The sequence below is a fragment of the Vidua macroura genome, chromosome 20, assembly GCF_024509145.1.
Source record: "Vidua macroura isolate BioBank_ID:100142 chromosome 20, ASM2450914v1, whole genome shotgun sequence".
Lineage (NCBI taxonomy): Eukaryota > Metazoa > Chordata > Aves > Passeriformes > Viduidae > Vidua > Vidua macroura.
Window position 1 is genome coordinate 11,387,443 of NC_071590.1, and position 26,823 is coordinate 11,414,265.

General features: G+C 43.5%; 5 protein-coding genes across 10 annotated transcripts in view; 3 read left to right on the top strand and 2 right to left on the bottom strand.

Moving 5' to 3' along the window:
• Nucleotides 1-889: 889 nt before the first annotated feature.
• On the top strand, nucleotides 890-3,249 carry MED31 (mediator complex subunit 31). The gene is made up of 4 exons (XM_053995725.1): nucleotides 890-991; nucleotides 1,441-1,518; nucleotides 2,127-2,223; nucleotides 2,978-3,249. Exons 1-4 carry the CDS (start codon nucleotides 982-984, stop codon nucleotides 3,168-3,170), a joined length of 378 nt encoding a protein of 125 aa, XP_053851700.1. The 5' UTR covers nucleotides 890-981; the 3' UTR covers nucleotides 3,171-3,249.
• Nucleotides 3,250-4,268: 1,019 nt separating this feature from the next.
• On the bottom strand, nucleotides 4,269-6,486 carry TXNDC17 (thioredoxin domain containing 17). The gene is made up of 4 exons (XM_053995726.1): nucleotides 6,299-6,486; nucleotides 5,496-5,577; nucleotides 5,148-5,223; nucleotides 4,269-4,554 (listed from the first exon to the last, which is right to left on the bottom strand). The coding sequence occupies exons 1-4, from the start codon at nucleotides 6,438-6,440 to the stop codon at nucleotides 4,486-4,488; spliced, it is 369 nt and encodes a 122-aa protein (XP_053851701.1). The 5' UTR covers nucleotides 6,441-6,486; the 3' UTR covers nucleotides 4,269-4,485.
• Nucleotides 6,487-6,582: 96 nt separating this feature from the next.
• Nucleotides 6,583-19,213, top strand: KIAA0753 (KIAA0753 ortholog). 5 transcript variants are annotated; one of them, XM_053995776.1, is made up of 15 exons: nucleotides 6,583-6,949; nucleotides 7,752-8,364; nucleotides 8,861-8,967; nucleotides 9,255-9,317; nucleotides 10,153-10,368; nucleotides 11,453-11,663; nucleotides 12,736-12,935; nucleotides 14,051-14,220; nucleotides 14,983-15,072; nucleotides 15,246-15,333; nucleotides 15,538-15,711; nucleotides 16,751-16,832; nucleotides 17,476-17,596; nucleotides 17,737-17,961; nucleotides 18,058-19,213. In XM_053995776.1, exons 1-15 carry the CDS (start codon nucleotides 6,860-6,862, stop codon nucleotides 18,173-18,175), a joined length of 2,568 nt encoding a protein of 855 aa, XP_053851751.1. In that variant the 5' UTR covers nucleotides 6,583-6,859; the 3' UTR covers nucleotides 18,176-19,213. The 5 variants fall into 5 exon arrangements, 4 of the variants coding, with proteins under 4 accessions (XP_053851751.1, XP_053851753.1, XP_053851752.1 ...); XM_053995778.1 differs by having other exon boundaries at nucleotides 15,541-15,711; XM_053995777.1 differs by having other exon boundaries at nucleotides 12,739-12,935.
• LOC128817345 (translation initiation factor IF-2-like) lies at nucleotides 17,555-20,961 on the bottom strand. The gene is made up of 2 exons (XM_053995792.1): nucleotides 20,294-20,961; nucleotides 17,555-18,534 (listed from the first exon to the last, which is right to left on the bottom strand). Exons 1-2 carry the CDS (start codon nucleotides 20,956-20,958, stop codon nucleotides 18,405-18,407), a joined length of 795 nt encoding a protein of 264 aa, XP_053851767.1. The 5' UTR covers nucleotides 20,959-20,961; the 3' UTR covers nucleotides 17,555-18,404.
• The window catches only part of PITPNM3 (PITPNM family member 3), a 55,004-nt gene continuing 48,823 nt past the window's right edge, over nucleotides 20,643-26,823 (top strand). The window contains exon 1 of one of the 2 annotated variants that reach the window (XM_053995774.1): nucleotides 20,643-20,724. In XM_053995774.1, coding sequence (XP_053851749.1) covers nucleotides 20,703-20,724 — 22 coding nt within the window. In that variant the 5' untranslated portion in view covers nucleotides 20,643-20,702. Of the gene's footprint in view, nucleotides 20,725-20,972; nucleotides 21,474-26,823 lie in introns of those variants that run through there. The other variant, XM_053995775.1, reaches the window with a different exon arrangement.

Genomic DNA, 26,823 nt, shown 5'->3' on the forward strand with positions numbered 1-26,823 from the left:
ATTCTAATGGCTCTGAGACTGACTGGCCTCTGTGGCAAACGGACAAAACACTACGCGTGTTCCTGCCACAAGGAATGTTCATGTTTGGGAAGAGTCGTAGGATGGTGTCCCAGGAATGGCACCCTGTATTTGCACTGGGTCCCCTGGCACAAGCAGCGCGTGTGTGACCGGGCTTTTTTCACTCGGTGAAATTCTGCAGGGCTGGAGGCTGCCGCAGGACGAAGCGATTGATGTAAAACAGACTGCTGGTCGTTTAAAAATGCACTGGTTTGTACTTTAATGCTTTCTGAGTTCTCTGGGGTTCTCTGCCGTGAGCTGCAGCAGGGCACCGTGAGAAGGAAGGAATTTGTACAGTGCCATATTTAGTGTGGGGTTTATTTGGATATTGGGATCTCCGAATACTCTTTCCAAGAGCAGCTGCTCGATGCCCTGCTGCTGTACTCCAGCAGGAGCTGCTCCCTCACCCGCGGGAGAGAGGGACTGGCGTCAGCTGTGCCGAGCTCCCCGCTCCCGGGGGCTCGCAGGCTCCGCCAGGCAGCCACAGGGAAGGGCTGCGAGCAGCGCGCGGCCCTGGCGAGGCCCGGGAGGCCGGGAAACCCGGCCCGTGAAATGGGGAACCCGCAATGTTCAAGGGGCGCCGTGTCAGTGCCTAGGGCCGAGTGCAAAGGACTCTGTGTGGGCACACGGCCGGGACCGGGACCGAGAACGGGAACGAGAACGAGAACGAGAACGAGAACGGGAACGGGAACGGGAACGGGAACGGGAACGAACGCCGTCTCCAAGCGCCGCTCCCAGCGCAGGAGGGACGCTGCGCCCACCAGGCCATTCCGCCCGCGCCGCGTCCGCAGCGGAGACCGGCCGCGCCCCGCCCCCCGCCGTTGCTAGGCAACAGCCGCTGCGTTCCCAGAGTGCTTAGCGTTGCGTTTCGCCGCGCCGTCGGCAGGGGGCGGCTCGCCGCCGTCGGGTGGGCGCGCCCCGGACATGGACGCAGGTGCGGGAGCGAGCGGGGCTGGGGAGTAGCTGGTGGGGGGCCGGAGCGGAGCGGGGAGCCGGAGCGGGGCCGGAGCGGGGCGGGGAGGAGCCGGAGCGGGGCCGGAGCGGGGCGGGGAGGAGCCGGTGCGGGGCGGGGAGGAGCCGGAGCGGGGCCGGGAGGAGCCCCCTGAGGAGCCCCGTGGGGCCGCTGTCGCAGCCGCTGTCGGAGCTGCCCAGGCCCCCTGAGCGCCGGCTGTGGCGGGCCCGCGCAGGCCGAGGGAGGCCGCACGGCGCCGGGGCCCCTTGGAGCCCGCAGCCCCGAAGGCCTCTCCCGGGCTGTGCGGTTCGCTGCCGCCGGCCGCGGCCCTCGCCCACATTAGCCCGCTTTGGTTCCCGGTGAAACATCGACTGCCGTTATTTTCAGTCTGTTGTGTGGGTCCAATTCTTACTGTTTTTTTCTTGAATCAGATGATACAGGAAATCGACTTCGATTCCAGTTGGAGCTGGAGTTTGTTCAATGTCTGGCAAATCCAAATTACCTCAACTGTGAGTACTTAAAGTAAATACCAGGACCTGGATAAGTTAATATAGTGTAATGATGTTTATTGTTACTGGTGATGTTAAATACAGAGAGAGGGCTAAACAAAGAAAAGCGTTTTCACAGCATAAAACTAGCCTGTGAATAATTTGTTTAACAGGTGGATTTTTTTTTTAATGCAAAGTCTTTTGTTGGTTGGAATGCAGAAATTAAAAGTATTTATTTGATGGAGGAAGAAAATAACAAGTTCCAGTCTGTTATTAAAAAGTCATGTCATGTTAACAGCATTCCTTTATCTGAAAACAGAATTGTACTAATGTGAATAGTTTTGGGTATTATACATAACTCATTGCTAATTTTGATGCTACAGTCAAAATTTTCATATTTCAAAAAGCTGTTCCATTCAATGAAAGATACAAACTGTAAAGGAGATGAGACCAATCTATTAGTTTGTTGACATAAAAATCTTATTTTGACCTGTGGTTTTTTATTTTGCCAAATATAAATTATTGAAATTTGATTGTGATGAGAAAGTTTTGATTTTGTGATTTTTTTTTCAAGTGGGCTGATATTTTACACCTGTCTGTAACTGTCAATTCCTTATTTGTCATTTCAGTTCTTGCACAAAGAGGCTACTTCAAAGATAAAGCTTTTGTAAATTATCTTAAATATTTACTTTATTGGAAAGAACCTGAATATGCAAAATACCTGAAGTAAGTGCTAAATTCCCTTAAGTTTCTCCATTTTAATGGTTTGGCATTGACCTCATTTTGCACACTGTACAGCAGCATGTTAGGATTTCATTTCTGCCTGTAACATTACTTTTGTCCTCCCTGCAACATAGATTATGCAAGATTATGGTTATATGCAATGTAGATTTTCCTGTTTTCAATAGTCCACATGTAGCAGCAATGGGCAAAATTATAAAAATTTCATGAGTTTTGCATTGAATCTTCCTTTAAAGCTTTACTCTGCACTTTCAATGGGTTTAAAATCAAACTATTGAACATTAGGGTAAAAAAGCAGTAAGAGCATTTTAAGATCAGTTTTGCATTATTGATGCTTACATGAGACAAAAGATGATTTTGTGTTTTTGCAAGTGTGCAAATTCCTTCAGTTTCTGGGAAAATGGTTTTGGTCGTCTTTATTTGGGCTTTGGAAAGAGGCCTTATAAAGCCTGTTGGATGGATGGATGGATGGATGGATGGATGGATAAATTTGGTCTATCAAACCAAGCCATTGGGGAAGCTACTCTAAGTAAGCAGGAATGCATTTATTACTGGGATTGGATTCCTTGTTTCCTGGCCTGATGCTGCAGTTACCAAGTCACAGTGTTCATGCTGAAGTGGTTTCACACTTGGGTAAAGCACTACGAGTCAAAATTAACGACCCACAGAAGTACTGGAGACTCTAGATTTAGTATCCCTTGTAAAAACCTGTATTAAAGTGTGTTTATTTTTAACCCAGGTATCCTCAATGTCTGCATATGCTAGAGCTGCTCCAGTATGAACATTTCCGCAAAGAGCTGGTCAATGCTCAGTGTGCCAAATTTATTGATGAGCAACAGATCCTCCACTGGCAGCACTATTCCCGGAAAAGGATGCGCCTCCAGCAGGCACTGGCTGAGCAGCAGCAACAAAACAACACCTCTGTAAAATGAAAAGCACATGGAGTAGTGATGATAAGGTGTACTTTGTATTAGTATTTACAGGAGATGAATGAACCCTTGTGCAAGTTTGGCTCTGGCTCTGTCCCTTTTATTTGAATTTATCAAGTGACTGGGGTTTTTGTTTCACCAACTCTTTTAAAAACTAATAAACATCTGCAATTTATTTTACAGCATGGACAATTTTGTAAGAGCAAAATACAATAGTTATCGATTCCTCTTGATTTTGAAAACAAAATCTAGATTTGTCACTTACTATCTACAAAGAAGTGTAGCTCTAAAGGCTGTTCCTAGGAAGCCTTTTCCCTGGAGAATAATGATGTGTCTTAAAGTGTCACTAACTCCCTGCTGCTTACAGCTCTGGAACAAGCAAAGGTGAAGTGATGATAGACAAAGTGCAGTTTTTCCTTGAAACCAAGCCGAGCTATTACATGTCCCTTCTGTTTCCCTGGCAGTCATTGTTGATGGAAGTTTGTTTTCCTTACAGCATATTGTACGGATAGAAATCAGGAGTGTACAGGGTGAGGTCTGGGGGGTGGAGCAGAGGTAAGTGCTGATAAACTCTGCAGGAGGGAGAAGGAAACAATCTGTAGCTGTCTCTGTTCTATTAAACTCAGCTTCCTTGAATCTTGGCCTCTGTCCGTGCAGCAGTGGCTGCTCTGGAGTCTCTTTACACTCCATGTAACAAGAACAGGGTGCGTGGGGAAACGTGCCATTGCTTGGAGTATTGGAGAAACGCTTGCCATTTATTCCTATATAGTTTTTTATTCTAAGAACATAGCTCTTGGCAGCTGGCAGGGTTTTAATTTTCATATTTTTAGACTGTATTTCTGGTGCATTCATGTTGTATTTCCTGTCCTTGTAGGAGTAGGTACTCCAGCTGTCAGCCATCAAATTATCACACTTGGACTGAACAGATAAGCCATTAAATATCTTTGGCATTGAAAATTTATCTTAACGGTTTCAGTAATTACGTGGTCAGGCTTAGGAAGGAGGTCTTTCTGTTTCTCCCCTTCCTCCTTACTCACTCTAAGTGTAACTTTGCAATTATACTTCAGTAAGTGCAGGCTAATCTGAGTTTATAAAAAGAGGTTGTTCACAAACTCAGGTTTATTTGGACATGAAAGGAAAGATACAGTTTTTCTTGTAAGATTTTAGTGTGAGGTTTGGACCCAGAATTTCAGGACATTTATCTTGACTAGTCCAAAGTAATTAATCATTAAAGTTTTAACAAAGGTCAGTGATTCCTTGAAAGGACAGTGCAGTAATTGAGACTACCATCTTCATCAATGATTGACTAGTGAGGGCTTTAGTCTTCGGTAAACAACATACGCACAAGCTCTGCTTTAAAACATTCTTCTTCAACCAGCTTCTGAGGCTGAAAGAAAAGTTCATAATTAAAAATCCTGCTCTAGCTGAGAGCCATTTGTACCTATTAACGTTAGCCACATCCAGCAAATTTGTCCTGGGGAGTGAGGTAGTGGGGGTGGAACAAGAAAGGTAACTACAACTGAAACATTCCTGAGGGATTTCTGGCCTTGGAAGAGGTATTTCTAAGAAAGTAACTGCTAATTTAACTAACATCTACAAGTTACAACTTGTACAACTGCAGTCTGAGTCTCACTCCCATAGTTCAGTGTTTGGATTTTTCAAAAGTTGAGGAGCTGCAAATCAGGAACAGTAACAATATGTAGCTAAGAAGTTTGTCAACCCCTCAAGCATTATGAGCCAAGTGCATGTGTTCCCTTTACTGCATGTTTATTATACACATTACACAATAAGCAGAATGGTTCTCTCTTGAGGAACTGTTTGAGTGAGGAACAGGGAGCAGAAGAGCTGTTTAGAATGCTCTGGTCTCCTTGAACAAGAGAGGGTTCTCAGAGAGTACAAGTGACTTAATTCATTTACAGGCCTAAATTCCTGCCAGGTCCCCATCTCAATGCTTGTAGATCCAGAACATAAATCACTTACTGTTCCATACTTAAGCAGCGTAGGCACTCCTGTTAGTTTCAGATTCTTCCTAAATTCATTGTTGGGATCCTTCCAGCTGTTCAGAAAGAAGGTGTTAAGCACAGCTTGTGGAGGGGCATTTTGAAGTTAAAAAAGCTTCAAAATTATTCAAAGGCCTTTGTCTCACACCTTCCCAATGCCCTTCTCAAAACAAGCATGCAGATAGGTTATGTCAGAGATGGTGACGACCTCAACAAATGATTGACTCTTTACAGAAAAGGACAGCTCAGCCAGTTTTTTCAACAGGTTAACCACCAGTCCACCAAGAGAACAAAGTCATCCCATTTGTCAGCATTCAAAGGTACTTACTAGGCTCTATCTCCTACTAGACAGTAGATGAAAACTGACTCATCAGGCAGGTTATGAAGTTCCTTCCTCACAATTGGCTCAGCTACAAAATAATTTTAAAAATCTTTTAGTACTAAATACTCGTGCTACAGAATCACATGGATATACTTGGACCAGCAAGGCTGCTAATTAATGTTCTGTCTGCTTTAGTTAGAGATTTGTATTTCGCTGCACCTGGCTAGCCACAAGTTTTTCACAGTTTATTACATGCTCGAACGCTGACTGGACTTGTGTTAGAGTAAAGGCCAATTTCTTCTCTAAGACGAAGAGAAACACTCGTTCTGTCCTGTCCTGGGTGTGGTAGCCCAGCACAGCGCCCTTCTGCAGGGTGATAGTTCCATAACGCACCTTCATGCCTGCTCAGACACGTAAAGGCCAGGCAGTTCAGCGCGCTGATTTCTGAGAAGGAAATGCTGCCGCTGGACAGCGTCGGGGAGGGCACACTGCGCCGCGACACGTGCAGCACAGGTGACACTGGCCGCAGGACTCGCGGCTGTTTGCCTGCTGGGCCGAACGAGCCTTCGCGAACAGCCCGTGCCGTTCCATGTGGGCAGCGAAACGGGCAGCGCGGCAGCTGCGGGTCACAGCCCGCTCGGGCCGTTCAGTTCTCCAGGGGAAACGGCGCCTGGAGCCTGGCACCGGCACCGGCACTGGCACTGCTGTGCCCGCCCGGCACTTCCGGAAAGGCACCCGGGGCCTCTCCGGCTTTCTCGGGACCGACACGGCCCATGCCGCAGGCAGGGCGCTCCCCCCACGGGCCTCACCCGTCACGCAGTCGGGACACCAGCTCCTGCCCTCGGCGTCCTTATCGCCGCAGAAGAGCGCGAAGATGGGCCGGCCGTGGTAGCTCTGCGCCGTCCGCACGAACTCGGGGTACCCGCGGACCTGCATCTCCTCCCAGCCCATGGCGGCAGCAGCGGAGGCTCCGCCCGGCCCGGCCCGCGCGGCCGCCGTAGCTCCGCGCGCTCCCGGCGGCCCCTGCGGCGGCGGCGGGACCGGGTTCGAACGGCGCCGGGTGCGGCCCGGCCGCCCGTGCTGCCTCCCTCCGTTCCTCCGTTCCTCCGTTCCTCCGTCTTGCCTCCCTTCCTCGCGGCAGCGCCCGGGGCCCGCCGGTGCCGCCCGGGACCCCGTGAGGGCCCGGGGCGGTTGATTGCAGAGAGGCCGCCCCAATCTTCTGTCTGCGGCTCCTCGGGCTGATTCTCCCTTTGCTACTCACCTCAGACCCGGGATGGCTTTTGCGAGTCTGAAATAACGGTTTATTCTCGCATTCACAGCTGTTATCACAAGCAAGGGATAATAGCGGGATTTGCTCTCGAGCCGATGAGATGGTACCAAGCAAGACAGCGGTGGCTCATGATGCGTTTGAATTCACCACCCAGCGATACAGGAATGAAGCTAAAGCTTTACAAACACAGGTACCATTTGCCGTCTGTAGCGATACTGAATTGGTTTTCTTTGTGATTGTAACAAAAAGATGATTCTGACCCACTTCATGAGACAACCCAGCAGGGAGTGTCATACTAGCTTTCCTCGTGCTGTCACGCATTATCTTGGCACTGTCCTTTAGTAAGGCTAGAGATCACAAACTGTATATGTAATTATTCTTAATTGTCTATTGTGGTTCAATCCCAGTAGGCAGCTGAGCATGGGGCCACTTGCTCACCCTCTCCCAGCTGGGATGGGGAAGAGAACTGGAAGGTGAAAAGTATGAAAAGTTATGGGTTGCGATAAAGGCAGGTTAACAAGGAAAGCCAATGCTTTCCTGTTTGTGTGCACAAACAAAGCAAAATAAGGAATTCATTCTCTACATCCCATCAGCAGGCAGGAATTCAGCCATTTCCATGACTTCAGCACATATAACAGTGACTTAGGAAGACAAATCCTGTCACCAGTCTCCCCTTTCTCCTTCTTCCCTGCAGCTTTTACTGCTGAGCATGATGCCACAGGGTATGGAATATTCCTTTTGTCAGTTGGGGTCAGCCATCCAGTTGTTTCCTCTCTAGCTTCTTGCCCACCCCCAGGTTACTCAGTGGTGAGCAGGTGAGGAGCAGAAAAAGCCTTGACCTCTGTGAGCATTGCTTAGCAAGAGTGAAAACATTGGTGTGCCGTTAGCGCTGTGTTCATCATAAATCCAAAACAGTGCCATCATGACAGAGAGGTATCACCTGTGTATGTAGCATTCTGTATAACATCAGGGTTCTTTTACACTTTGAACAGCTCCAGTTTAATAGAAATGTTCCTGCAGTTCCAGAGAACTTGGCTCTCAGATTCTCTCACCCCCGTCCAATTATAATAGAAAAACTGAAGGCATCCAGTGATCAGAGAAATCTCGTTGGAAGTGAGGACCTCAGCCTGAGAAGCTCTAGGATGTTCTCAGTGGTATCTGAAGAGAGACTTAAATTGGCTGTTCAGCTGGCCAAAAGGGACATGAAACAAAGACGTCGCGAAGAGCAAGTAAAACAGCAGGTGTTTGGAGATGCCTTCAGTGCACCCTTGCGGACTCAGAAATCACAACCGCAGAAGACGGAAGTACTTGCAAGTCGAGAAAATAAAAATACCCTGAAGTCTCAGACTCGCTTGACATGTCAGCAGAGGCTCGACCAGCCTTCCCGAGGGGAGTCTGCCAGCTCTGACACGAACCTTTACCTCTGCGTAGTTAAGGAAGGAAAGCCAGTACCAGCTGTTTTGGACTCTCCTCCTACCCATGACACAGGACCAGACCCCAAGCCAAATTTAAATAAAAAAGAACATCAAAATATGCAGGAAGTCCGGCATCTGCAAAAAGAATTGAGGAGCTATGTCCAGAAAATTGAAGATATTATTAAAAAAGGTGTAAGACTGAACAGTAATTATGTTATATAAATGTACACTGGTTTGTTGATATTTTTTTCCCCTGTTTTTTCGGTTGGATTAGAATTCATATTTATGTCTGGACTTTTGAGAACCATCTATTTTTTTGAAAAGTAAATAAAAGAATAGCTAGCCAGCTTAAGCAGTTGGTTCTTTTGTAATAACTAGCAGGAGGTTTAACCGTTCCTAATTTTGAGTGCTTTATCTGCAACTTTGTCATAAACTAAGGGGCCACATGATTTTTTAAATAACTAATAAGCTATATTGCATTAGACTGTATAGTCAAATTCTAAATAGAAACAGGATGTAGAGTTTACAATAACTAACTTGCATTACTGTTAAAGGAACCCCCACAAATATGTGGTTTGGTTCTGCATGGAAAAGGCTTATTACTAAATTATGTCTGTTGTCATGGCTTAATTGGCATTTTCACAGGTTAAATTAAGATATAAAACTTTATATTCTATGCTTTTTAGGGAGAGATAGAGAACTTCTAGATCCTGAAAAGGAGCAGCGGCTTTGCGCTAGGAGACGGCAACAAGCTGCACGGTCAGCTCGGATGCTGTATGTACTCCAGCAACAGGTAGGAGCCATGGTTTTAAGCTGGGATGCATAGGAGCTTAGTTTGTTGTGACGAATTTGTCAGAAACTAACTGAAACAAGAGAAAGTCAATTGGGTTATCTCTGAAGTTCCTTGGCATTCTCGTTTAGATCTGAATGGTGTGACTGATTTCCCTCCTGGCTGGACAGAGAGATGAGCATCACTGTTGGAAAATCTCAGATGCTACAGTGAAGATCTATTGTTCATTTATAGACATGGAACTAATTCTGACTGACTTGCTCCTCTCTGTCTCCTTTCTTGATAAACAGGTAAAAGAAATTCAGGACGATTTAGAGAAACTGAGTCCTCATACAATCAAACATACTAAAAAGGTAAGATGTAATTATCCTTCAGGCTGTAAGTGACTTATTGACAGAGTTTTCTGGATAATTGAGTTTGATTGTCTAGGGTGCAGCTAAGTCCTCTCCGGAATGGAGATTTCCTTTGTATCTTACATGTTTCATCTCATTCTCCGAGAAGTATGGCTCACTTGGCCTGATACTGCCTTTGCTGCTTCTGCTCAAGTCTCATCTGTAGTAAATGAGAGGAAGGTGGTTGGTCTTCTGCGCTCAGGTGGCTTCTAATTCCTTCTTCATTCCAATTTCTTTTTGCAAGGAACAATATGTTCAACTCTTGACTACTTTTTTTAGACTTCTGGTTGATGACACTCAGCCTTACCAGCCTTCTTTCTGATTTTCTTCTCTGACCAGCACATTTCAGAGTGACAGCTGCGATCATGCCTACAGTCTAGCCAATGTTGCCCTGTAGTTCTCTTGTGCTTTTTTGATCACCTGCATTTTCTTCTGTAACAAAACAAGGAGGATTGAGAATATTTTGTTTGTGCAATTGTTGCACATTACTCTCCAGCCAACTGTAGATGGCTACAGTTCTGTGTTGGCACAGGTAGTAGAAAACATCATGACCTGCTATACCCAGGCTGTTTTACCTGGAGCCAGCATGACATTGATAGGAGTACTCTTGTGAGGAATCTTGAGTAAATTACTTCAATGCCTGTTTTGTTTTGTCTCACAAATGGATTCATATCAATTAAAATTATTCCAAGCCTGAGTGCTTCTGCATGACATTTCAGCAACAATTCTTCCAGTAGTATAAGTATCCATAGAAACTATAGTTATTAAAGCATTTATTTATTTTTCATTTTTCCAGTCTCAAGCAGTATCCAGGTTAGCAGCAGCACACAGAGGAGCTGTACGAACCTTGCAGGCATTTGCCAATCAGTTTACAGATCAAACAGATGAGCAGATTCCTGCCCATTTCAAGGAACTGGGCAGTCTCATTCGTCAACTATCTCTCTGCTCTGCCAAACTAGAAGGGGATTCTTCCATTTCTGAAGCTATCATAGACATTTTGCTGCAAGTTGAGGTAGGAAAAAAACATTTGTTTTTGCTAAGGCAGGAAAGAGGTAGTGAAATATGAGATTGTGTTAATGAAATGGCAGAATATATTACTGGGTTTGTTTTTATTTTTTAAAGGCCATATTTTCTAATGTAAAAATGTACCTCTAATGTTCCTAAGTAATGGTGGTCTAAAAGAGATATGCATACTAAACACAGAAGCTACCTACTGCTGGTCTTGTTGATGCTGTTCCTAGCTTTCTTGGCTGTCCTGGTAGAATGAAGACTGGTAGTGATAGTCGTAACAAAGCATCAGTTTCTAATTCATTAGTCATTTTCAGGACAGAGATAATTCATTTTATACATAGGTGTGCATTAAGTGTTTTATTACTCTGGGTGCATGCTTCAGTCATCAGCATCAGTGGTGAGCACCTGAGCATCTCGTACAGTGATGTGTGCAGAGTTGTCCAGGCAGAAGATAAAGCTGTGGGTACAAGAGTTACTTGGCTCTGTGCCCTTCAAATATCTTTTTTACTGATATCTGATGACTTATACATGTCATTGGTATCATAGAAAAGTTCTGATTCATGTTGTCTGCTGCACAAATGAAAAAAAACCAATACTTTCCTTAAAATACTGTTAAAACTGTAAGAGCTATATTTTTAATTTTAGTTTTATGACCTGCTTATGAGAACAGTAAGAGTGCTAACTGCCTGGGAATGGAAAAGGAGGTAGTTGTTTAAGTTTGGACGTAGCATTGGAAAAGGTGTCTGTGTTACCATAGTCATGTGACCGTGAAGTTTTTGTTGGTCTGTAGCCCTTGTGTTCAATTCTTTTAGAGCATTCTGTAAGCAAATGGTTTGCTGGAGTCAGTTGTAAATACAAAAAATGTAAGCCTTTTCAGCAAGATTGAAGTTAATAATGTGAAAAAACTTCTACATGAACAAGCTATCAGTCTGAAAAAACCTGAAAGTTATAATCTGAAAAAAAACAAAACAAAACAAAACAAAACCAGACCAAAAAAGCTCCAACTGCTTAGAATGTCTTGAATTTGCTTTTCATTACATCAGATTTACTGAGAGAGTAATTAAAACTGTAAATATTTGGTACAGGATCTGAATTCACTGCTGGAAAACAAGCAAACACCAAAAACAGTGAAGAAATACATTTCAGCTTCTCAGGCCAAATCTCCAAGGAACAATGAGACATTTCCAGACAGAAAGCACTTTCTATCTCCAAAAGGAGAAAACAAACCTCTCACCTTAAAGGGACAGCATGGACAAGGGTCTAAAAAAACTCCATGTGCCAGGAGTCTTATGACTGGTTTGTATTTTGAATAACTAAATACATTTTTATCACTTGTCATCTGCAGTTCAGTTTTTTATTATGGTATTGTTGGTCAGAAGTTGGTTAGATGTTAGCAAATCAGTCTAACAAAAACCAGGCTGTGGTTGTTTAACTGTTCATACTGAAAAGTTATTCTGTGTCTTTGGCTCAGAATTCCCTTGGTTGGTACAATTTCTTTACTTCTGGGAGCAGTAGCTGTTTTATCCTGGCCAGTTCATTACTGTTAATATTTTTTGCACAACAGTCACACTTTTGTACCTAGAGACACATGAACTGATGGTTAAGCTGAAGGCTTGGGAGTTCTCACCACTATCTTGCAGTGCAACTGTTTGGAATTGGCTTTCTATATAATTCTTTTGCTTTTGATATGAAAGGAAAGGAGCTTTATTCTTTCTCAAGGTGTTGTGAGATAAATATACCTGAAGTGTTTTGGCACCTCATGAAAGCCACTGTGAGTTCTTACATTATTATATAAATTATATTAACTGTTTTTCTTCTTTGTGGTGACTTTCTCATACCTCAGGCTGGTTTGTACTGTAATAGTAAGTATTCGCTATTGTCCCCAGGTAGCAAGAATTCCATGTGCCGAATTCTGGCAGTCCAGGGAGACAGTATATAAACATCTAATGGTTTCCATATGTCTTGCTGCCTAAAAGAGGATGCTTTGTTATCACCGCCTAGACCTCATATAGCAATTGCTCCCAAAAGGCTTTCCCATGACTTGCATATATATGTATATTTTCAAATATCTCTGTACATATAAATATGTATATGCACACAAACACCAAACCTTCCTGTTCATCAAAACAATGTAAGAAGGACAATTTCTTTAATACTTGTCAGGAAATACAAGGCTAGAATTTTTCTTTTTGTCTTTGATTTTTTTTAAATTATGGTAGAGCTTAGAAGTTCATGATAAGGTATACCTAGCATAACAGAGGTATCAAATGTAGAAAAAAAGACAATTCTTGCCTCTTTCAATTTACAGTTAACAGTTCATATGTTAATTTTAGTATAGATAAACACTGACATGTTGCAAATATTTCAGCAGTTCAACAGGCAAACAGTTGTGCTCATGTATTACACAATAAATACCAAGAAGAAAATGGCCCACCTACTTCAGAGAGAAATGCTACTTTGCAAGGAAGCACAGATGTACTGGTGAGAGCTAGAGCTGTAAAAAAAGAGTCTGTCCTTGAAAGTGGTGCTTTGAAGAAGAAAGTTGTGTTATTGCCTGCAAAACCACAGGTATGGAAGTGATAAATCATTTATGCTGTCTTCTACCTGTTTTCTGGGATTTGTTGTATAATGTAAGGCACTGTCAAAGCTTCGCACTTCCTCACAATATTGCTATTCTGAGCTAGGAGACATAGAGGGATAAACTATGTCATCTGCCTGATATTTCTAGTGGTTATGGCTATTTTAGCAAATGTTTTTTGAAACAGTGTTTACTGTTCCTTGGAAATACACTCTACAACTAGAAACAACCACAGAATTGGTAAGGAAAATGCTCACTGAATCTAGTTTCATCTTTGAAATTAAGGTATTTTTTTCAATTTGAAATTAAAGCTGAAGTATCCTCCTCCTACGGTCATCCTCTATCACAAAAAATGCACTTGGCAGTAATGTTGTGCTAATGTTAGTAGGAGAATATAAGTTACTCAGGCTTACTTAATTGATAACAGAAATGATAAAATTTCACTATACAAGTTCTGGTTTCCACTAAGTCCTTGCAACCAGAAAGAAGCTCCATAGTGGAAGAAAATGATTCTTAAAAGACTAGGCTATATTTTGCTAATGAGTGTATTTTTCTTCTATTCATTCCTCAGAGTATCACTTTTAACTAGAAAAATCAAATCTGAAACAGTAACATAGATATATGCTTAGGTAACTTTTACTGCTTCCTATCCCTGTGGATCAGTGAGGATCATGGGCAGAAGGTTAAGCATTTCAATAATTCATTTAGAGGGGACGAGCCTAAGTGACCTTGTAACAGATATAAATGTGGGAATTATTATAGGTTTGTGGCTGAATACAATGTTACCTTGGAAATCTTCTATTTGGATTTATAAATAGTTAACATAGAGTCTAATTCTGAAAAATTAAAAGTTTTTTTTCCCTATGAAGAGAGACCCTGGAAAAGTTGGAACTGTTTGCAAAAATAAGAGTTGCAGGATTAAGCATATATTCTGTTCAGGCACAGCTATACTTCCCTTTAAAGCACTTGTAAATCCCTCACATACATCAACTGCAGCAAAGTCAGCAGGCATGATTTCAAGATAAAGTCTGCACCAGAATGCCGAATACTTTAAAAATTCAGCAACTGGAATATGTGTTTTTAATGTGATCATGTTAATTTTAAGGGAATGCTGAAATCTTCAAAATCAAGATGGGCACACCCTCCAGGAAAGCATGCCCGATTTCAAGAGCCAACTATAGCTTTCCAACTAAAAGAGAACAAACGACCTGCTAAGGAGAGCAAAATGCCTTGCCTGCCTTCAAAGCCTCCACCTCAGTCTTTTTCACCTAAGCGGTATGTTGGTATGGCACCCACCTTTGCCCTGCTTCCCAGTGGAAATGCTTCTGCATCTGTGCTAGTGACTAGGATAGAGTTGGCCAGGCTTCAGTCCAGTGGCACAGCACAGCTTGCTGTCACATAGCTCCTCTCCTTTCCCACTTGGTCCAGAGCAGCCCCATTCCCTAAAGCCTAGGAAGAGCCAGGGCTTTAGTCTTTTGTCTGAGTTCCTGCCTGGGAGTCAAGGGCAAACTGTGCGAGGCGGAACAGTGACAAACCACAGGAGGAGGAGTGGGTGTTCCCAGCACTGCATTAAGAAGGTAAATATTGTCTCCCTGTTTCAGAAGAACAAGATATATGTATTTGTCCCAGACAATAATAAAGTGCAGATTTGTTTACTCTAAACTCTATTCAACATCCTGTTAGACAGGGGTCTCCAAATTTAGGTTGGTTTGGGACTGGTGTTTGTGGCATTTGAAGCAGGAGATCCAGGTGCTGGATCCGTACTAGGCAGTGTGCATGGTAAGATGAGGAGCTCATTTTTCTGGACAGTATTTGTGGATAAGCATCTACTTTCTGTTTGCCAACAGCTGAAACATGATTCAAGATCCCTCATTCTCAACAGAATTTTCTGGATTATATGGTTTTAAAATCTATTAATTTTCTCTCCAAAGTTTCTTGTAACTCTTCCAAACTAATACTGGAAATCACACTATTTCATTCTTGAGTTGTTAGAATGTACATTTTGTAACTCTCCATGCTACTGTGCTATTTTTGAAGACTAGCAAGGCTTGAAGCAAAAAAATCAAGAGGAGTGAAGGTTCTAACTGACATTTGCAGGGGAGAAATGGAAAAAATACAGAAGTTAAGGTAATGACTTTCTTTGAAAAATCTCATAAGAGGTGTCAGATCTGATATGAGCTTCTCCCCACTCCCAATAGTGGGAGTAAATATAAAAATACATTTATGTAGTTTGGTGTTTTAAATTATCGTTGGCATACCAGGTTTGAGAATGGCATTGTCATTTGTTCTTCTTTGTGCAGGTCACAAACTGTTTCTCCTGGCCAGTGTGCAGACAAAGCTGGGAAGGAGATATTGGAGTGGTCAGAGCCTCCACTAGACAGGACACAGGTAGTACAGGCAAATTCATGCCACTGGGTGAATGATGCCTTGAGAGCTGTCAAACATTTCTAAAGGGGCAACAGTTTACTTTCAACTTAATGCAAGTCACTTTTGTTTTGGTTTGGGTTTTTTTTCTTTCTTTCTTTCTTGTATTGGGTTTATGTCTTTTTGTTTTCTGTAGCATTTGTTTTTGGGATTTGTTTTTTTAAGTAGCAGGTTGCAACAAATGCAGATATTCTGAGTGAAAAGCTATTGGATGATCTTTTGGAAGATACTGCTCAGGAACTGTGGAGCATCGATCAGCATGAGAGACACCAGGCCAAGGCCCTACCTGTGCCTGACACTCATAGTCTGGAGTCAATGTTGCAAAGAATGGAAGAAATTGAAGTAAGATTTTCTGTCTTGGTTAGTCTCATTAGCGTCAATTTCTTATTTACTGTCCATAAATTATAATATCTGTAAGTATCTACATTCTTAAATGAAGCAAGGTCTGACTGGATCAGTGTCTGAGATCAAAGACCTGGATGGAGTTTGTGCTTCCAGAAGACAGTGTAAAAACAAAAGCAAAGCGTTTCATTAATCTGTTGCTGTAAAGTTGGCAGACCTGAGTTTGCATCCCATCTCAAGACTTTGTGGCTTAAATCTTTGTGTGTGAATGGGAGAATCAGTATGGTGATTATGTTAATATTCTACCAGAATGGAAAGTATTTTAATATTTATTTGAATTTTTCCCTTTTGTGTGCTATAGAATCTCAGTATTCTAGTAGCATGACCATCTTGAGGAAATATGGTCTGGCAATCCAAAGTATTTCACAGGGCAACTATGGAGAAGTCAGACAAATACATGGTTATCTGTGCTTTTTATTCATCTTTCTATATAGATATTCTTAAGGTTATAATTTACTTGACTTGAGCTTTCTCATATATTGCTTTCTTTTAAAGTTTTCTTCAATCTATTTTTTCATAGTTTCTGGTTTGAGTTCTATTTTGACCTTCCTGTTCTCTGAAATTTATTGTGACTTAGAACTACTCAGTTTAGTGCCATTTACTCGTAGAGATCTGTTCATCAGTTGGAAGTGTGAAGTTGCAGTGCCCTTGTCCCCGAGGCACTGGAGCACACATTTGGATTCACTGTTGGTGAGGCAGGAGCAGCTTGAGGGCCCTTCAGTTGTTTGGCTAAGGGCTGTTGGTCTGAAATGGGAGGAGTTCCCATGGGACTAGCAGTTAGTTTTGTATTTGAGAATGACATTTTGAACAAGAGAAATGTCTGTGGCAATCCCCCACCCCTTTTCTATGTTGTGTTACCGGCCAAAATAAGCCTGCATTGCCCAAGGAGGATCATGACTTGCTTTGCTGTTAGTGATAATCAGTACAGCTGAGCTGCCAGGTACATGGCTGACTGACTGATGTGTGTGTTCTACCACAGAGGTACCAGGAGGCTGTCCGCAGGAGAGTCACCCAGATTGTCTACAGTGACTCCCAGTTCTGGGCCCAGGAAGACAAAATGGGTAATTGTCTTTTTTAATACAACTTGTTTTCCCTGTAATCTGTAGGTTTAAATTCAGGTGTTTTGAAATCAAAGTAATTGGATTATGTGTGATCAAATAGTGCCACTAGGACACATTTTTTACCATAGGTGCTTCTTGGACAGTTTCTAAGATGTAGTTCTTAAATCAGTAGTTTATCAGCACTCTTTTTCTTTATCCTATGGTTTGATTGAGTAGCACAGTGAAGCTACATTGATTTTCCATTGCATCACATACAACTTTACTGAAACTGTATTGTTTAACACAAGTTGGAAAATTTTCAAGTAAGATTGGTAAAGATTTACCCCAAATCTTTATAGATTCTTTTTCCATGTCTTGGATTTACCACTGAATTTGATAGACTGTGCTATTTTTCCAGTGGTATTTTCTATCTCTCTGCTATAAGTACCCACTGGCAGCACAAATGATTTATACTAAAGGTAGTATTTCTAAAATGCTCAGCTTTAATACACTGAACTGTATTTATGTTTTTTCTTATTTTGAATACTTTATTTACCTAGAGGTCTGCACCTTAAACAAAAGTCTTTGTGAGGACTTAACCTGCAGTAGATATCGTTTTTCTCTTTCAAAAAACCAATTTAAAATAGTATTTTCTTCCTTCTAGAACTACAAATGGCATCAACAGCTAATAAACCTACATCTCCTCATCCAGTTCAGATAACCAAATTAATCAGACACGGAGAGCTGGAAACAGACATTTTATTTGAGAAACCCTTTGACAGCACGTAAGTGGAATACTTGGCCCTACACTAAACTGTGGTGCATAAGATCTATGTGACTTAATTATAGTGTTTTCATTACACTGACTCTTCAAAAAGAGACTTAAAAATTTAGTTCTGTCTTGATGATTATTTTATATTTCCAGTGATATTGATGAAAATAAAGAAGCAGAGGAGAAATTGCAGACTGGAAATGACATTCTGCAGCCCTCACCTCTGAATTCTCTACAGAAAGCATATTCTGTGTCTCTCTCTGTGCCAAGCAATGTGCTCCAGAGCATCTTGGATTATAACAGCAGATACAAGCATCATTTAAAGCTTATTTCCCATGAGGTGGTGGGCAGTTTCGATCCATGGCAGATTGCTGAGAGGTATGTGAACGATCTTTGTGGTTTGGAAGACTGGAATTTGAAAGCTGACTTTCTGAACCTTCTCCTTCTCCTTTTTTTGCCCTCTCTCTCCCTTAGTCTTGCAGAGCAACTGACAGAAGAAGCCCTGTGTGACGTGGCAGCAGAGCTGCAGGATGTTTGTGAGGACTATGCAGAAGCTGTATTCACGTCGGAGTTTTTGCAGTCGGTGCAGTGAATTCTTTTCCACCTGTCCCATCAACATCAGCCTCAGCTTGACAGTCTGTGAGATTTTCTGCACTGGATCACCATCAAAAATTCATCTTATGTTTTCTTTAGAGCCATTATAATAATGTTTTCCTTTTCAGAAAGGACTTCCTTACTTTTCATTTTATTGGCTAATCACCTTAGCACGTGCTACACTGGAGTGAGTTCTTTTGGAGATGTAGCAATCTAGTGAAGGATTCTCATGGCACAGCAGAAATATGCAAACACTTGTCACTGGCTGTACTTGCAGGCTTGCTTGGGCTCTTGCCATTGGCTTCGGAATGGAGTTCCTGAGTACCTCTAGTACATAATGCACAAGCAAAAGGAGACCTTCCAATAGAAGCATGTGATAGAGATCAGAGATCTTACTTTCTTTTTCTTAAATTAGTCTAAAATGTTACATTTCTATCAGCATTTAGTGAGTGATTCAACCCTACATTCCTTTCTCTTAAGAATCCCATTGAAATCAAGAACAACAAAATAAATGAGCAATTGGCATTTCTGCAACATTAAATTAACTTGTTTCAAGTAATCAAGGTGCTAGTTTGGATTATGTCTGGAGTCAGAGCAATGACTAATAATTACTTACGTAGTATACTAGGGAAATGCAAATTCAACCCTTGAGGTAACCCAAAGAACATATGACAGTCTGTTTCCTTTGTCAATTTTTTTCTCTGATATTGTTCAATCTGTAACACATTCATTTTTAACCTCCTAAGATTATTTTTACTTCCTCCAATTAGAACATATATTTTAAAAATAATTTAGTTTCTATTGAAGCCTGGTTTACTATTTCAATCGTCTTCAAATTTACATCAAATATAATGATGTAAATGTTACTGCTCAAGTGGGACTTTGCTGATATGTGATTTCTGGAATTTAAACCAGCTGATTTCTAAAATTATAAGTCAAAAATATTAAAGCAATAGTGTCTCTATGTGTATATATGTGTGTGAAAGTATTTTGAGGATGTTTTATTTTTTAATAAACAGCACTTATTTTCACTGAACACAGTTTTAATTTAAGATAACTTCCCTCTGAATCCATTGGAATAGCACAGCATTTTCTATATATCCATGGTCTTTCTATAGGATTGCTTTGACAGTTTAGTGACACTGTAGCACCTTTGGGAAAGCAGTCCTTGCCAAATCTTTTAAACAGGACTTGTGTCCAGCAGCAGAGGGACACAGCAATGTGGCTCAAGGGCAAACTACAGCATGTACTAGCACTGTGACCCATAGCTGGGGGAAGGCAGGCTCTGGAGTTGGGAACTGCTGGGTGTTCTGGCTGTTCCACTTAAGGCTCAAGCAAAACCACTTAGCTCATCATGTTCTCAGGGGTATTTGCTGTGGCTCTTGACTGAACTGCTAAGCAATACCCCTAGCAAATAATGTAATTATACCTACCAAGTTGGTGTTGGCACAGAGCCTGTAAGTTGCTTTAGGACTTGGTTGCATTATATTTGCTTGGTTCTTTAACTGTAGGATTTTTGGGGCAAAACTTTTGTTCACTGCCCTTTATTTAGTGGTGTTCTGACACACTGTGGTAACATACAATCCCTCCTAAGCTCTCTGCCAGCCTCCTCCCGTCGTTTCTACAAGAAGTGCTGTGACTTAAGACATTCCTTAAGGTTAATTTCTCCCAGTTATTGAGGGTTCTGGAGAAGCTTCTCTACTTTTAGAGACATGGTGCTAGTGAGGCTCTTGAGGAGGGACGAACCCTCTAAGTTCCCTAATTCAGCTTTCAGCAGACTCTAAGCCACTTGCCTATAGCTGACTTAAACGGCAGTTTTGCAGTTGTTCAGCCACTGCATTGACACGGAGCTTGGCAACACCCGGAGGAATTTTGCTGTCAAAATCCAGAGCAGCCGCTCGCAGGAGCGGCTTGGCAGGGGCAGTGCCGCAGCAGCAGCCGAGCCGTGCGCGCCCCAGCCCCACAGGCCGGGGTAGAGGCAGCGCCACTCGACCCCGGATAGCCGAGGGCGGAAGGCGGGCACGGTGGGGGTCTCGGCCCCCTCCTGCTCTGCGTGCTCGCAGCTCCGAGGGGCCCGGACGGCAAAGGAGCCGCGACCCCTCCCCGGGAGGCGTACCGTGAGGGCTGCGGGCGAACCGAGCTCCGGGCGGAGGGTCCTTGCCGGGGCGTCTTGCCGGGGAGGGGGGCTGCTCGCACCTCGCGGCCGCTCTCTCCAGGCCGTTTATGCGCAGCCACGTCCCCGTGCTGGCCCGGCCCGGCCCGGCCCCCGCTCTCCGCGGAGCCGCTCACTGCGCCTTTAGCGACGGCGGCTGCGCCTTTAGCGGCGGGCGGGCGGCACCGGGCGGCGGCGGCGGCGTCTCCCGGCCGCGTCTCCCGGCCGCGTCTCTCAGCGCCGCAGGCAAGGGGGCGGCGCGGGGCCTCTGCTGAAAGCCGATGGGGCGCCGGAGAGCAGGGTGCCGGAGCGCCCAGCGGGCGAGCACCTGACGCGGCTGAGGACGGCTTGGCTGCGAGCGGGCAGCCCTGAAATGGCGAAAGCTCCACTCCCAGGTAAGCGCTGAGCCTGCGCGGCGCAATGGGGCAGTCCCGAGGGGAGAGCGAGGCCCCTGGGGCGGGGTGGGGCGGCCCTGAGGGGAGCGCGGGGCCCCGGCGGCGCGGCGGGGACGAAGCTCTGGCGCGTTCCCCGCCCACCCGCGGCTCCGTGGCTGTCCCGTCTCCGCGTCCTTCGCCGTCGGCGCCGCGGAGCGGTGAACGCGAACTCGTGTGAACGAGGCGCGGGTACATTTGACCTCGTCGTTACCGAGTACGGCCCGCTCTGCCTTCGGCGCCCGCATCTGCCGGTGTCGTGGTCGAGGCACGGCCGTGCGGGTCTGCGGGGACATCGCGGGCGCCCGCGCCCATCGCCGCTGCCCGGCCTCCTCCCCGCGCTCCGCCAGTGCTGCTCCGGGAAGGGTCTCTCCCAGTACCGGGGAATTCCGTGGCTGCCGCCTGGTCGGGCCGGTGCTGGCTGCCGCCCACTCGGGAGGAACAGACCGAGAGGCAGCAGCCGTGGTCAGAGAACAATACAGGTGTGCAGTTGGGTGGAATTTGACGAAAGCCTCCGCTGCGCCTTGCCCATTCACGTAACTCGTGCTTCCTCTGGAGCCTGAGCAGTGCGGAGGCTGGAGGTCGGTTGGCTGGGGCCGAGACCAGGGCTTGAGGATGCTCAGCAGCAGCAGCACCCTCATGTCCCGTGCCCGGTGGCAGATGCAGCCTGAACGAGGTGGCATATGTTCTGTGTGCACGAAGACGGAACAGATGTGAGTGCAGTTGCTGATGCAGAAGTGGTTTTCTTCTAGGTTGCACACAGAACCGATTGCTGTTGCAGGTGAAGGCCTAACTGCTATGACTGAATGGTCAGTGTGTGACACTTCTGGTGTTTGGTGCCAGGTCTGGACACAGCTTTAGAGCAGCATGGCAGTATTAAAGCTAAACCCAAAAGGGTGTTTTTTCCAGCACTATTTATTTCTTTACTCCCCCAAAATAAACATGGATTGGTGGCAGCCCAGAGATGTAACACTCAGGAATATGAGAGCATTAATAATTTCAGAGGATGCAAATATAGGATTGAACTAAATGTTTCTTTTCCATCTTTGGAAGATGAAGAAGTAATCAAATGGGTGAAAAATCTCATGGCTTTTTTTTTTTTTTTTTTTTTTTTTTTTTGGCATTAGCTTGCAGTTCTTTTAAGTTTGATAGGAAAATAAGAGGGCATTGCTTTTGCTTTCTGTGATACATGAATAATGCAGCCTGCATACATACTTTGTGTGTTCAAGTACAATTTTGCACAAGAATTTTAAAGCATAGTACTTGTCTTGGATGTGATTTCACTGAAAAAGTATGTGTTTTGTAAGAAGCTTTGTGATGTCAATAGTTATTGCAAAGAAAAGTAAGAGACCATTCACAAAGAAGGTCTGGAAGAAACTATCTGGTCTAGGCATAGGGAAAATGTGCTGCTTTTATAAATTGAGCTTACTGAGTTTATCAATGTGAGCTGCAATATGCACAAATATTAAAAAGTTGTTCCGCATTTATGTATCCTACCTTGCAGCCCCCGCCAGTGCTGTAGCCTTACCTCAAATAGAAAGGAAGACCAAAATTGTAGTGAAAATGTGCTGTTTGCTCACTGTTGAATGACAGGTGTGCTTGTAAAGGGTTTTTAGACATGGTCCACACTTGACTCATTTGAGTAGCCAGATCTCACCTAGTGAGCTCCAGACCCTAAGGACTTGAAGTAGTCCCTGTGCAGAAATGCTTGGGCTTTGGCAAGTGTCGGTTGTAAAACCACATAAAGACAATTGCAGATCACCACCTGGCATGTCCCTGTGGGAGTGGTAGGGTATCTGCTTTTCAGCTCTGACTTCATTTTTAACAGATCGCAGTGACTCAAAAATGCCAGAGCCTCCTCAGAAAGCCAGAATCTCTGCACTATGAAAAGAGACTTTCAGATGTGTTGCAGGCAGTCCACCTACAGTCATTGCAGGAAAAGATTGGAGAATATTCATATCTTCTCTGGCTTTGGGGAGTCAGCTTGGAGGAGGTGATGACACTGCTGAGAGGGAGGGTGAGGTTAATTTCGGCTGTGGGGAAGCTCGCATCTGAAACATCAAGAAACAGCTCTGGGAGATGTACGATGTTTACAGGAAAGTTTAATCTAGGATTTGAAGTCTGAACAGTCATGTTAAACCTCTTTTCTCTCTTCCTCCACCTCACTAGTAATCCTGTAAAGTGAAAGGCTGCAAATGTCACTGGTACCTTAAAATAGGGGCTTTAAGGCCTGCATGGCTTAGTTTCTTGATTTGTTTCCTATACTCAATATTCAAATACATGCCCATCCTTACCATCTGCTGCAGAACTGCCAGTTGAGGGATATACAGAGTAGACAACCAGGGATTTCTCACTGTGAAATTGCTGTGACATGAAAGACACTGAATGAGGAATGGGAGAGAGGAGCTGGTTGTGTTGGCCACTTCTGACCACAGTGGCCATCAGTTAGGTCTTTCACTTCTTGACAAGAGAACCTGCAATTTGTGTGGACCTTTTTCTGTCTGTAACTATGTCTGGCTTTGTCAGCTGTGTATTTTGACAAGGGAGCTTGACATCTTGACTTGATCTACTTTTTTCTTCCCCATCCCCTTTGGCATTTTATGTTCTCTCTACCCTCCCTCTCACCTCCCACTGTTATTTTTCTTCCTCTCCTGCTTTAGCTTCACAGTTTTATAGGCCTCCCACTCCATGCCCCTCCTCACCCCCTTCTGCTAAGTGTGTTCCATTTCAGCTTCAACTGATTTCATTTCAGTTCCAGTCTCTGATGCAGATTCATTCTGTGATTTTGGATGAGTTCTGTGTGGCCCTGCTATCAGTGATGGCATATATGGTCCATCTTTTTTGGTGGTCAGTGTGCAGGCAAGGACTTCCTCTGGTCAGCATCTCCCTCTGTCTTGTATGAGCTCCTGAGTCTTAGGAGTGCCTCCAGCAGTTAAATTCACATACTTGTAACGTACATCTTCAGTTTTACGTTTTCCAAATAAAAAATAAAACATAACTAGGAAATAATAGTGGATGAACTTGGCCTCCAGTAAGTCTTAACTTCATAGTCACTAGGTAACACTGTGTGGGTAGCTCAGTTAAATCACTAATGGGTAGGCAAGAAGCATCTGAAACCAGCAAAACAGAAGGAAATATTATTATGCAACAACAGTCAGTAGCAATAGCAAAGGTCATTCCTCCTACCCAGCATTTTTATCCAAATGGAAAAATGACTTGTGCTTTTAAATTTTATTAGGACAACTGCCCCTGAATTCAAAATGGTGTGCTTCTAAAACAAGTTTTGACAGGTGGAAATTTTTAATCTGTGTAATAGAGTCTATTTATTTTTTTTTAATTGAGATTAATTCAGTCCTCAATATTTGACTGTGTAAAAGACTGAGTTTCCAGTAGCTATGAGAACACTGTATGCTGTTTCATGTCTACCTAGGTGTGGTGATAGTATTTAGGAGTGCTTTCTTTATGATTGCCTGTCTTCTGGCATGTGCTTATGCCTGGGCTTGATTGGAAATTGGAGAATGTTACCAAGCAAAAGATGTAGAAAAAGGTTGGGCCATCTGCAAAGCTTGAAATCTCTGATAATATGACTGTAAAGTAAATAATATTGAATTAATTTTACAGTAAAGCCCAGTGCTGTAATTGCATCCAATGAAAACTGCTCCTCTTACCCCAAGCTGCTTGAATGCATTTTCCTGGCAAGTCTGGTGTGAGCACACCTGAGCTGGGATGGCCTCTGGAGCCAGCCTGTGATGCTGCCAGTACACAAGGGGCTGTTATGGCTGGCATTTGGCTCATCCTGCTTACTTTCCGTCTGTCCTGCTTGCCTGACAAGGTAGCCAGTGATACATGCATTGGTAAGGAGAAGAGGGAGATGCTGGAGTGGCTCTTAAACTGCTTCTGGACTGAGCCTACTGTGCTGCTACTCTGCCCTTACAAGTATGTTTCAGGAATGAAATCATCATACTCTTTCATTCCCAAAGAGTATGTGCTGCTCCTGCCCATGAAGTGCTTCTGTAAACAGTGATGTGATGACTCCAGTAATGGTTTTTTTTTTTTTCAGTTGCAGTAAGTGTTTTTAAAAGCTATTTCAAAATGAGAGAAGGCAGAACCAGTGAAGAAAGGTAACATGGCTGTGGTTTCACAGCAGGGCTAGGCTTATTTCCTGCTGCATTTGAAAATTAATTTTCTGCTCATTAGATCCAGTAGCAGATTCAATCCCTGTGCCTTGGTAAGGTGTGCTTAGAGGAGATCATCTCCACAGGAAAATGTTCCTTCCTTTTTCCAGAAGATATTCTTGTGCTCTCACACCTTTCACCTCTAGATGTATGCCACCTAAGGACCTGGGGCCTGTAGTGTATGGTGTTGCTTTGTGCTGTCAGAATGATGCCAGTTACTGGAATGGAAAAGGAAAGTAGATACCATTTCTTTCTCCAGAATTGGTGTGCATTTTGAATACAATCTTTGCTTTACAGGTAATATTGAAACAGTATTTTTGGTGCTGGTAGCAGAACATGTGCATACTGTTGAGTGACAATGGTGAGCTGTTCTGTCTTAGGATGCTTGGGACTTCTATGTTGAATGTGTTTTAGACACCAGGCCTTCCAAAGGATATAAGAAAATTATTAAAGTTGGGAATCAACAGCATTAGCTATTCCATTTTCAGAGGAAAACCTTTGCTTCTTATACTTTTCAGAGCCACTTCAGCCTTACTTCACTTCTTACCTGTTTTTCTGTTTCCATTTCCTTAGTCCTGAGAATGTTGGCTAATGACCAGTAGGGTCACTTTAATTCCTCTTGTGTTTTTTTTTTTTTTGTTTGTTTTTTTGTTTTTTTTTTTTTTTTTTGTTTGTTTTTTTTTTGTTTTTTTTTTTTTGTTTTTTTTGTGGTTTTTTTGGTGTGGTTTTTTTTTTTTTTTTTTCCCTCTCTTTTAGAATCACCCTCATATCACATGTAATGAAGTGTGCTCATGCACTGCTTAATTGTCATATCACTGCCAGCTTGTAAAAAAAAGAGATATCTTTGGAAAGAATTTGGGTTTATGCCCCCTGACCAGAGGAAGCTAGAGCTGATTCTTCTCTTATATATACTTTTCAGCTGCTGTTGATTTCTTATGGAACTATGGTAGAATAAGCCCTGCTGGTGTTTGTGGGTGAAAGTAGAATTGGCATTTTCCATGACTGTTCCGCTCCTTAGGTCTATTTGTGGAACATATCAGAGATTGCATCATTTTAGTGGGTTGTTCCTTCTCTGGATGGACAGCATTAGAAGCTGCTGGTATGTGAGTGGGAACTGTTTCTTCTGCAGTTTGCTGGAATTATGTGCACTCATTAAACACCAAGGATTAAATTTGCCTTGCATCTGAATTAGGATGACGTGTACAGAGGTGCAGTCTGACTTGCCTTCAATCGAAGTGCAAGTGTTGCATAATAGAACATGGAACTATTTCTGTAGCAATTTTTACTCAAATAAGATCCTCGCTATTTTGCTGCTTATCACAAGAGGTTGCAGCTGATTGTGATCTGTGGCTCTTCCCCTTGTGGAAGCTGTTATGCAGGATATAGATTTCAGTTGTGATCCTTACTTATACATAGTAGGGGTAAGGAAATCAATATCTAACATGCAGCACAGCATCGCCATCAGTCACCAGATCACTGATGCAGCAAAGTACCAGTGAAATTCCAGCTGTTCTTTGTTGAAGGAAAAAAAAAAAACTTTTTTTTTTTACTGAGGAAAATCCCTGATTGTAATCTTAATTACAATTACTTACAGTTAGTGCTAGCCTAATTAGAGCACTGAGCTTCTGTTCATAGTGCTGCAACGATGGCTCTGCTCTTGTCTTCTCCCTAGCTTTTACTGTGGCTCTGTGCTCAGGGCAAGCCCCTGCCAGCTCCCTCTGTGACAGGTGACTGTCACAGAACTTGGCAGTTCTGTGCAGAGAGAACAGGTTAGATAGGAAACTTTACTTCTGCTTCTTCTAGAAGAAAAGCACCTGTGCATTTCTATGGGCTCTCCTTCCACCTCTGGGAAATGTTACTCTTATATCCTACTATCCCTCGTCGTGCT

Coding starts and splice junctions, on each gene's coding strand:
- MED31 (XM_053995725.1), top strand. Junction 1,519..2,126: donor AAATCCAAATTACCTCAACT/GTGAGTACTTAA, acceptor TTGTCATTTCAG/TTCTTGCACAAAGAGGCTAC. Junction 2,224..2,977: donor GAATATGCAAAATACCTGAA/GTAAGTGCTAAA, acceptor TTTTTAACCCAG/GTATCCTCAATGTCTGCATA.
- TXNDC17 (XM_053995726.1), bottom strand. CDS start 6,440: ATGGGCTGGGAGGAGATGCAGGTCCGCGGGTACCCCGAGTTCGTGCGG. Junction 5,224..5,495: donor CTAGTAGGAGATAGAGCCTA/GTAAGTACCTTT, acceptor CTTTCTGAACAG/CTGGAAGGATCCCAACAATG. Junction 4,555..5,147: donor CGCTGCTTAAGTATGGAACA/GTAAGTGATTTA, acceptor CTTTTCTTTCAG/CCTCAGAAGCTGGTTGAAGA.
- KIAA0753 (XM_053995776.1), top strand. CDS start 6,860: ATGGTACCAAGCAAGACAGCGGTGGCTCATGATGCGTTTGAATTCACC. Junction 14,221..14,982: donor CAGTCTTTTTCACCTAAGCG/GTATGTTGGTAT, acceptor CTATTTTTGAAG/ACTAGCAAGGCTTGAAGCAA. Junction 17,597..17,736: donor GAGAAACCCTTTGACAGCAC/GTAAGTGGAATA, acceptor TTATATTTCCAG/TGATATTGATGAAAATAAAG.
- LOC128817345 (XM_053995792.1), bottom strand. CDS start 20,958: ATGTACCCGCGCCTCGTTCACACGAGTTCGCGTTCACCGCTCCGCGGC. Junction 18,535..20,293: donor GTTCGCCCGCAGCCCTCACG/GTACGCCTCCCG, acceptor TTCTATTGGAAG/GTCTCCTTTTGCTTGTGCAT.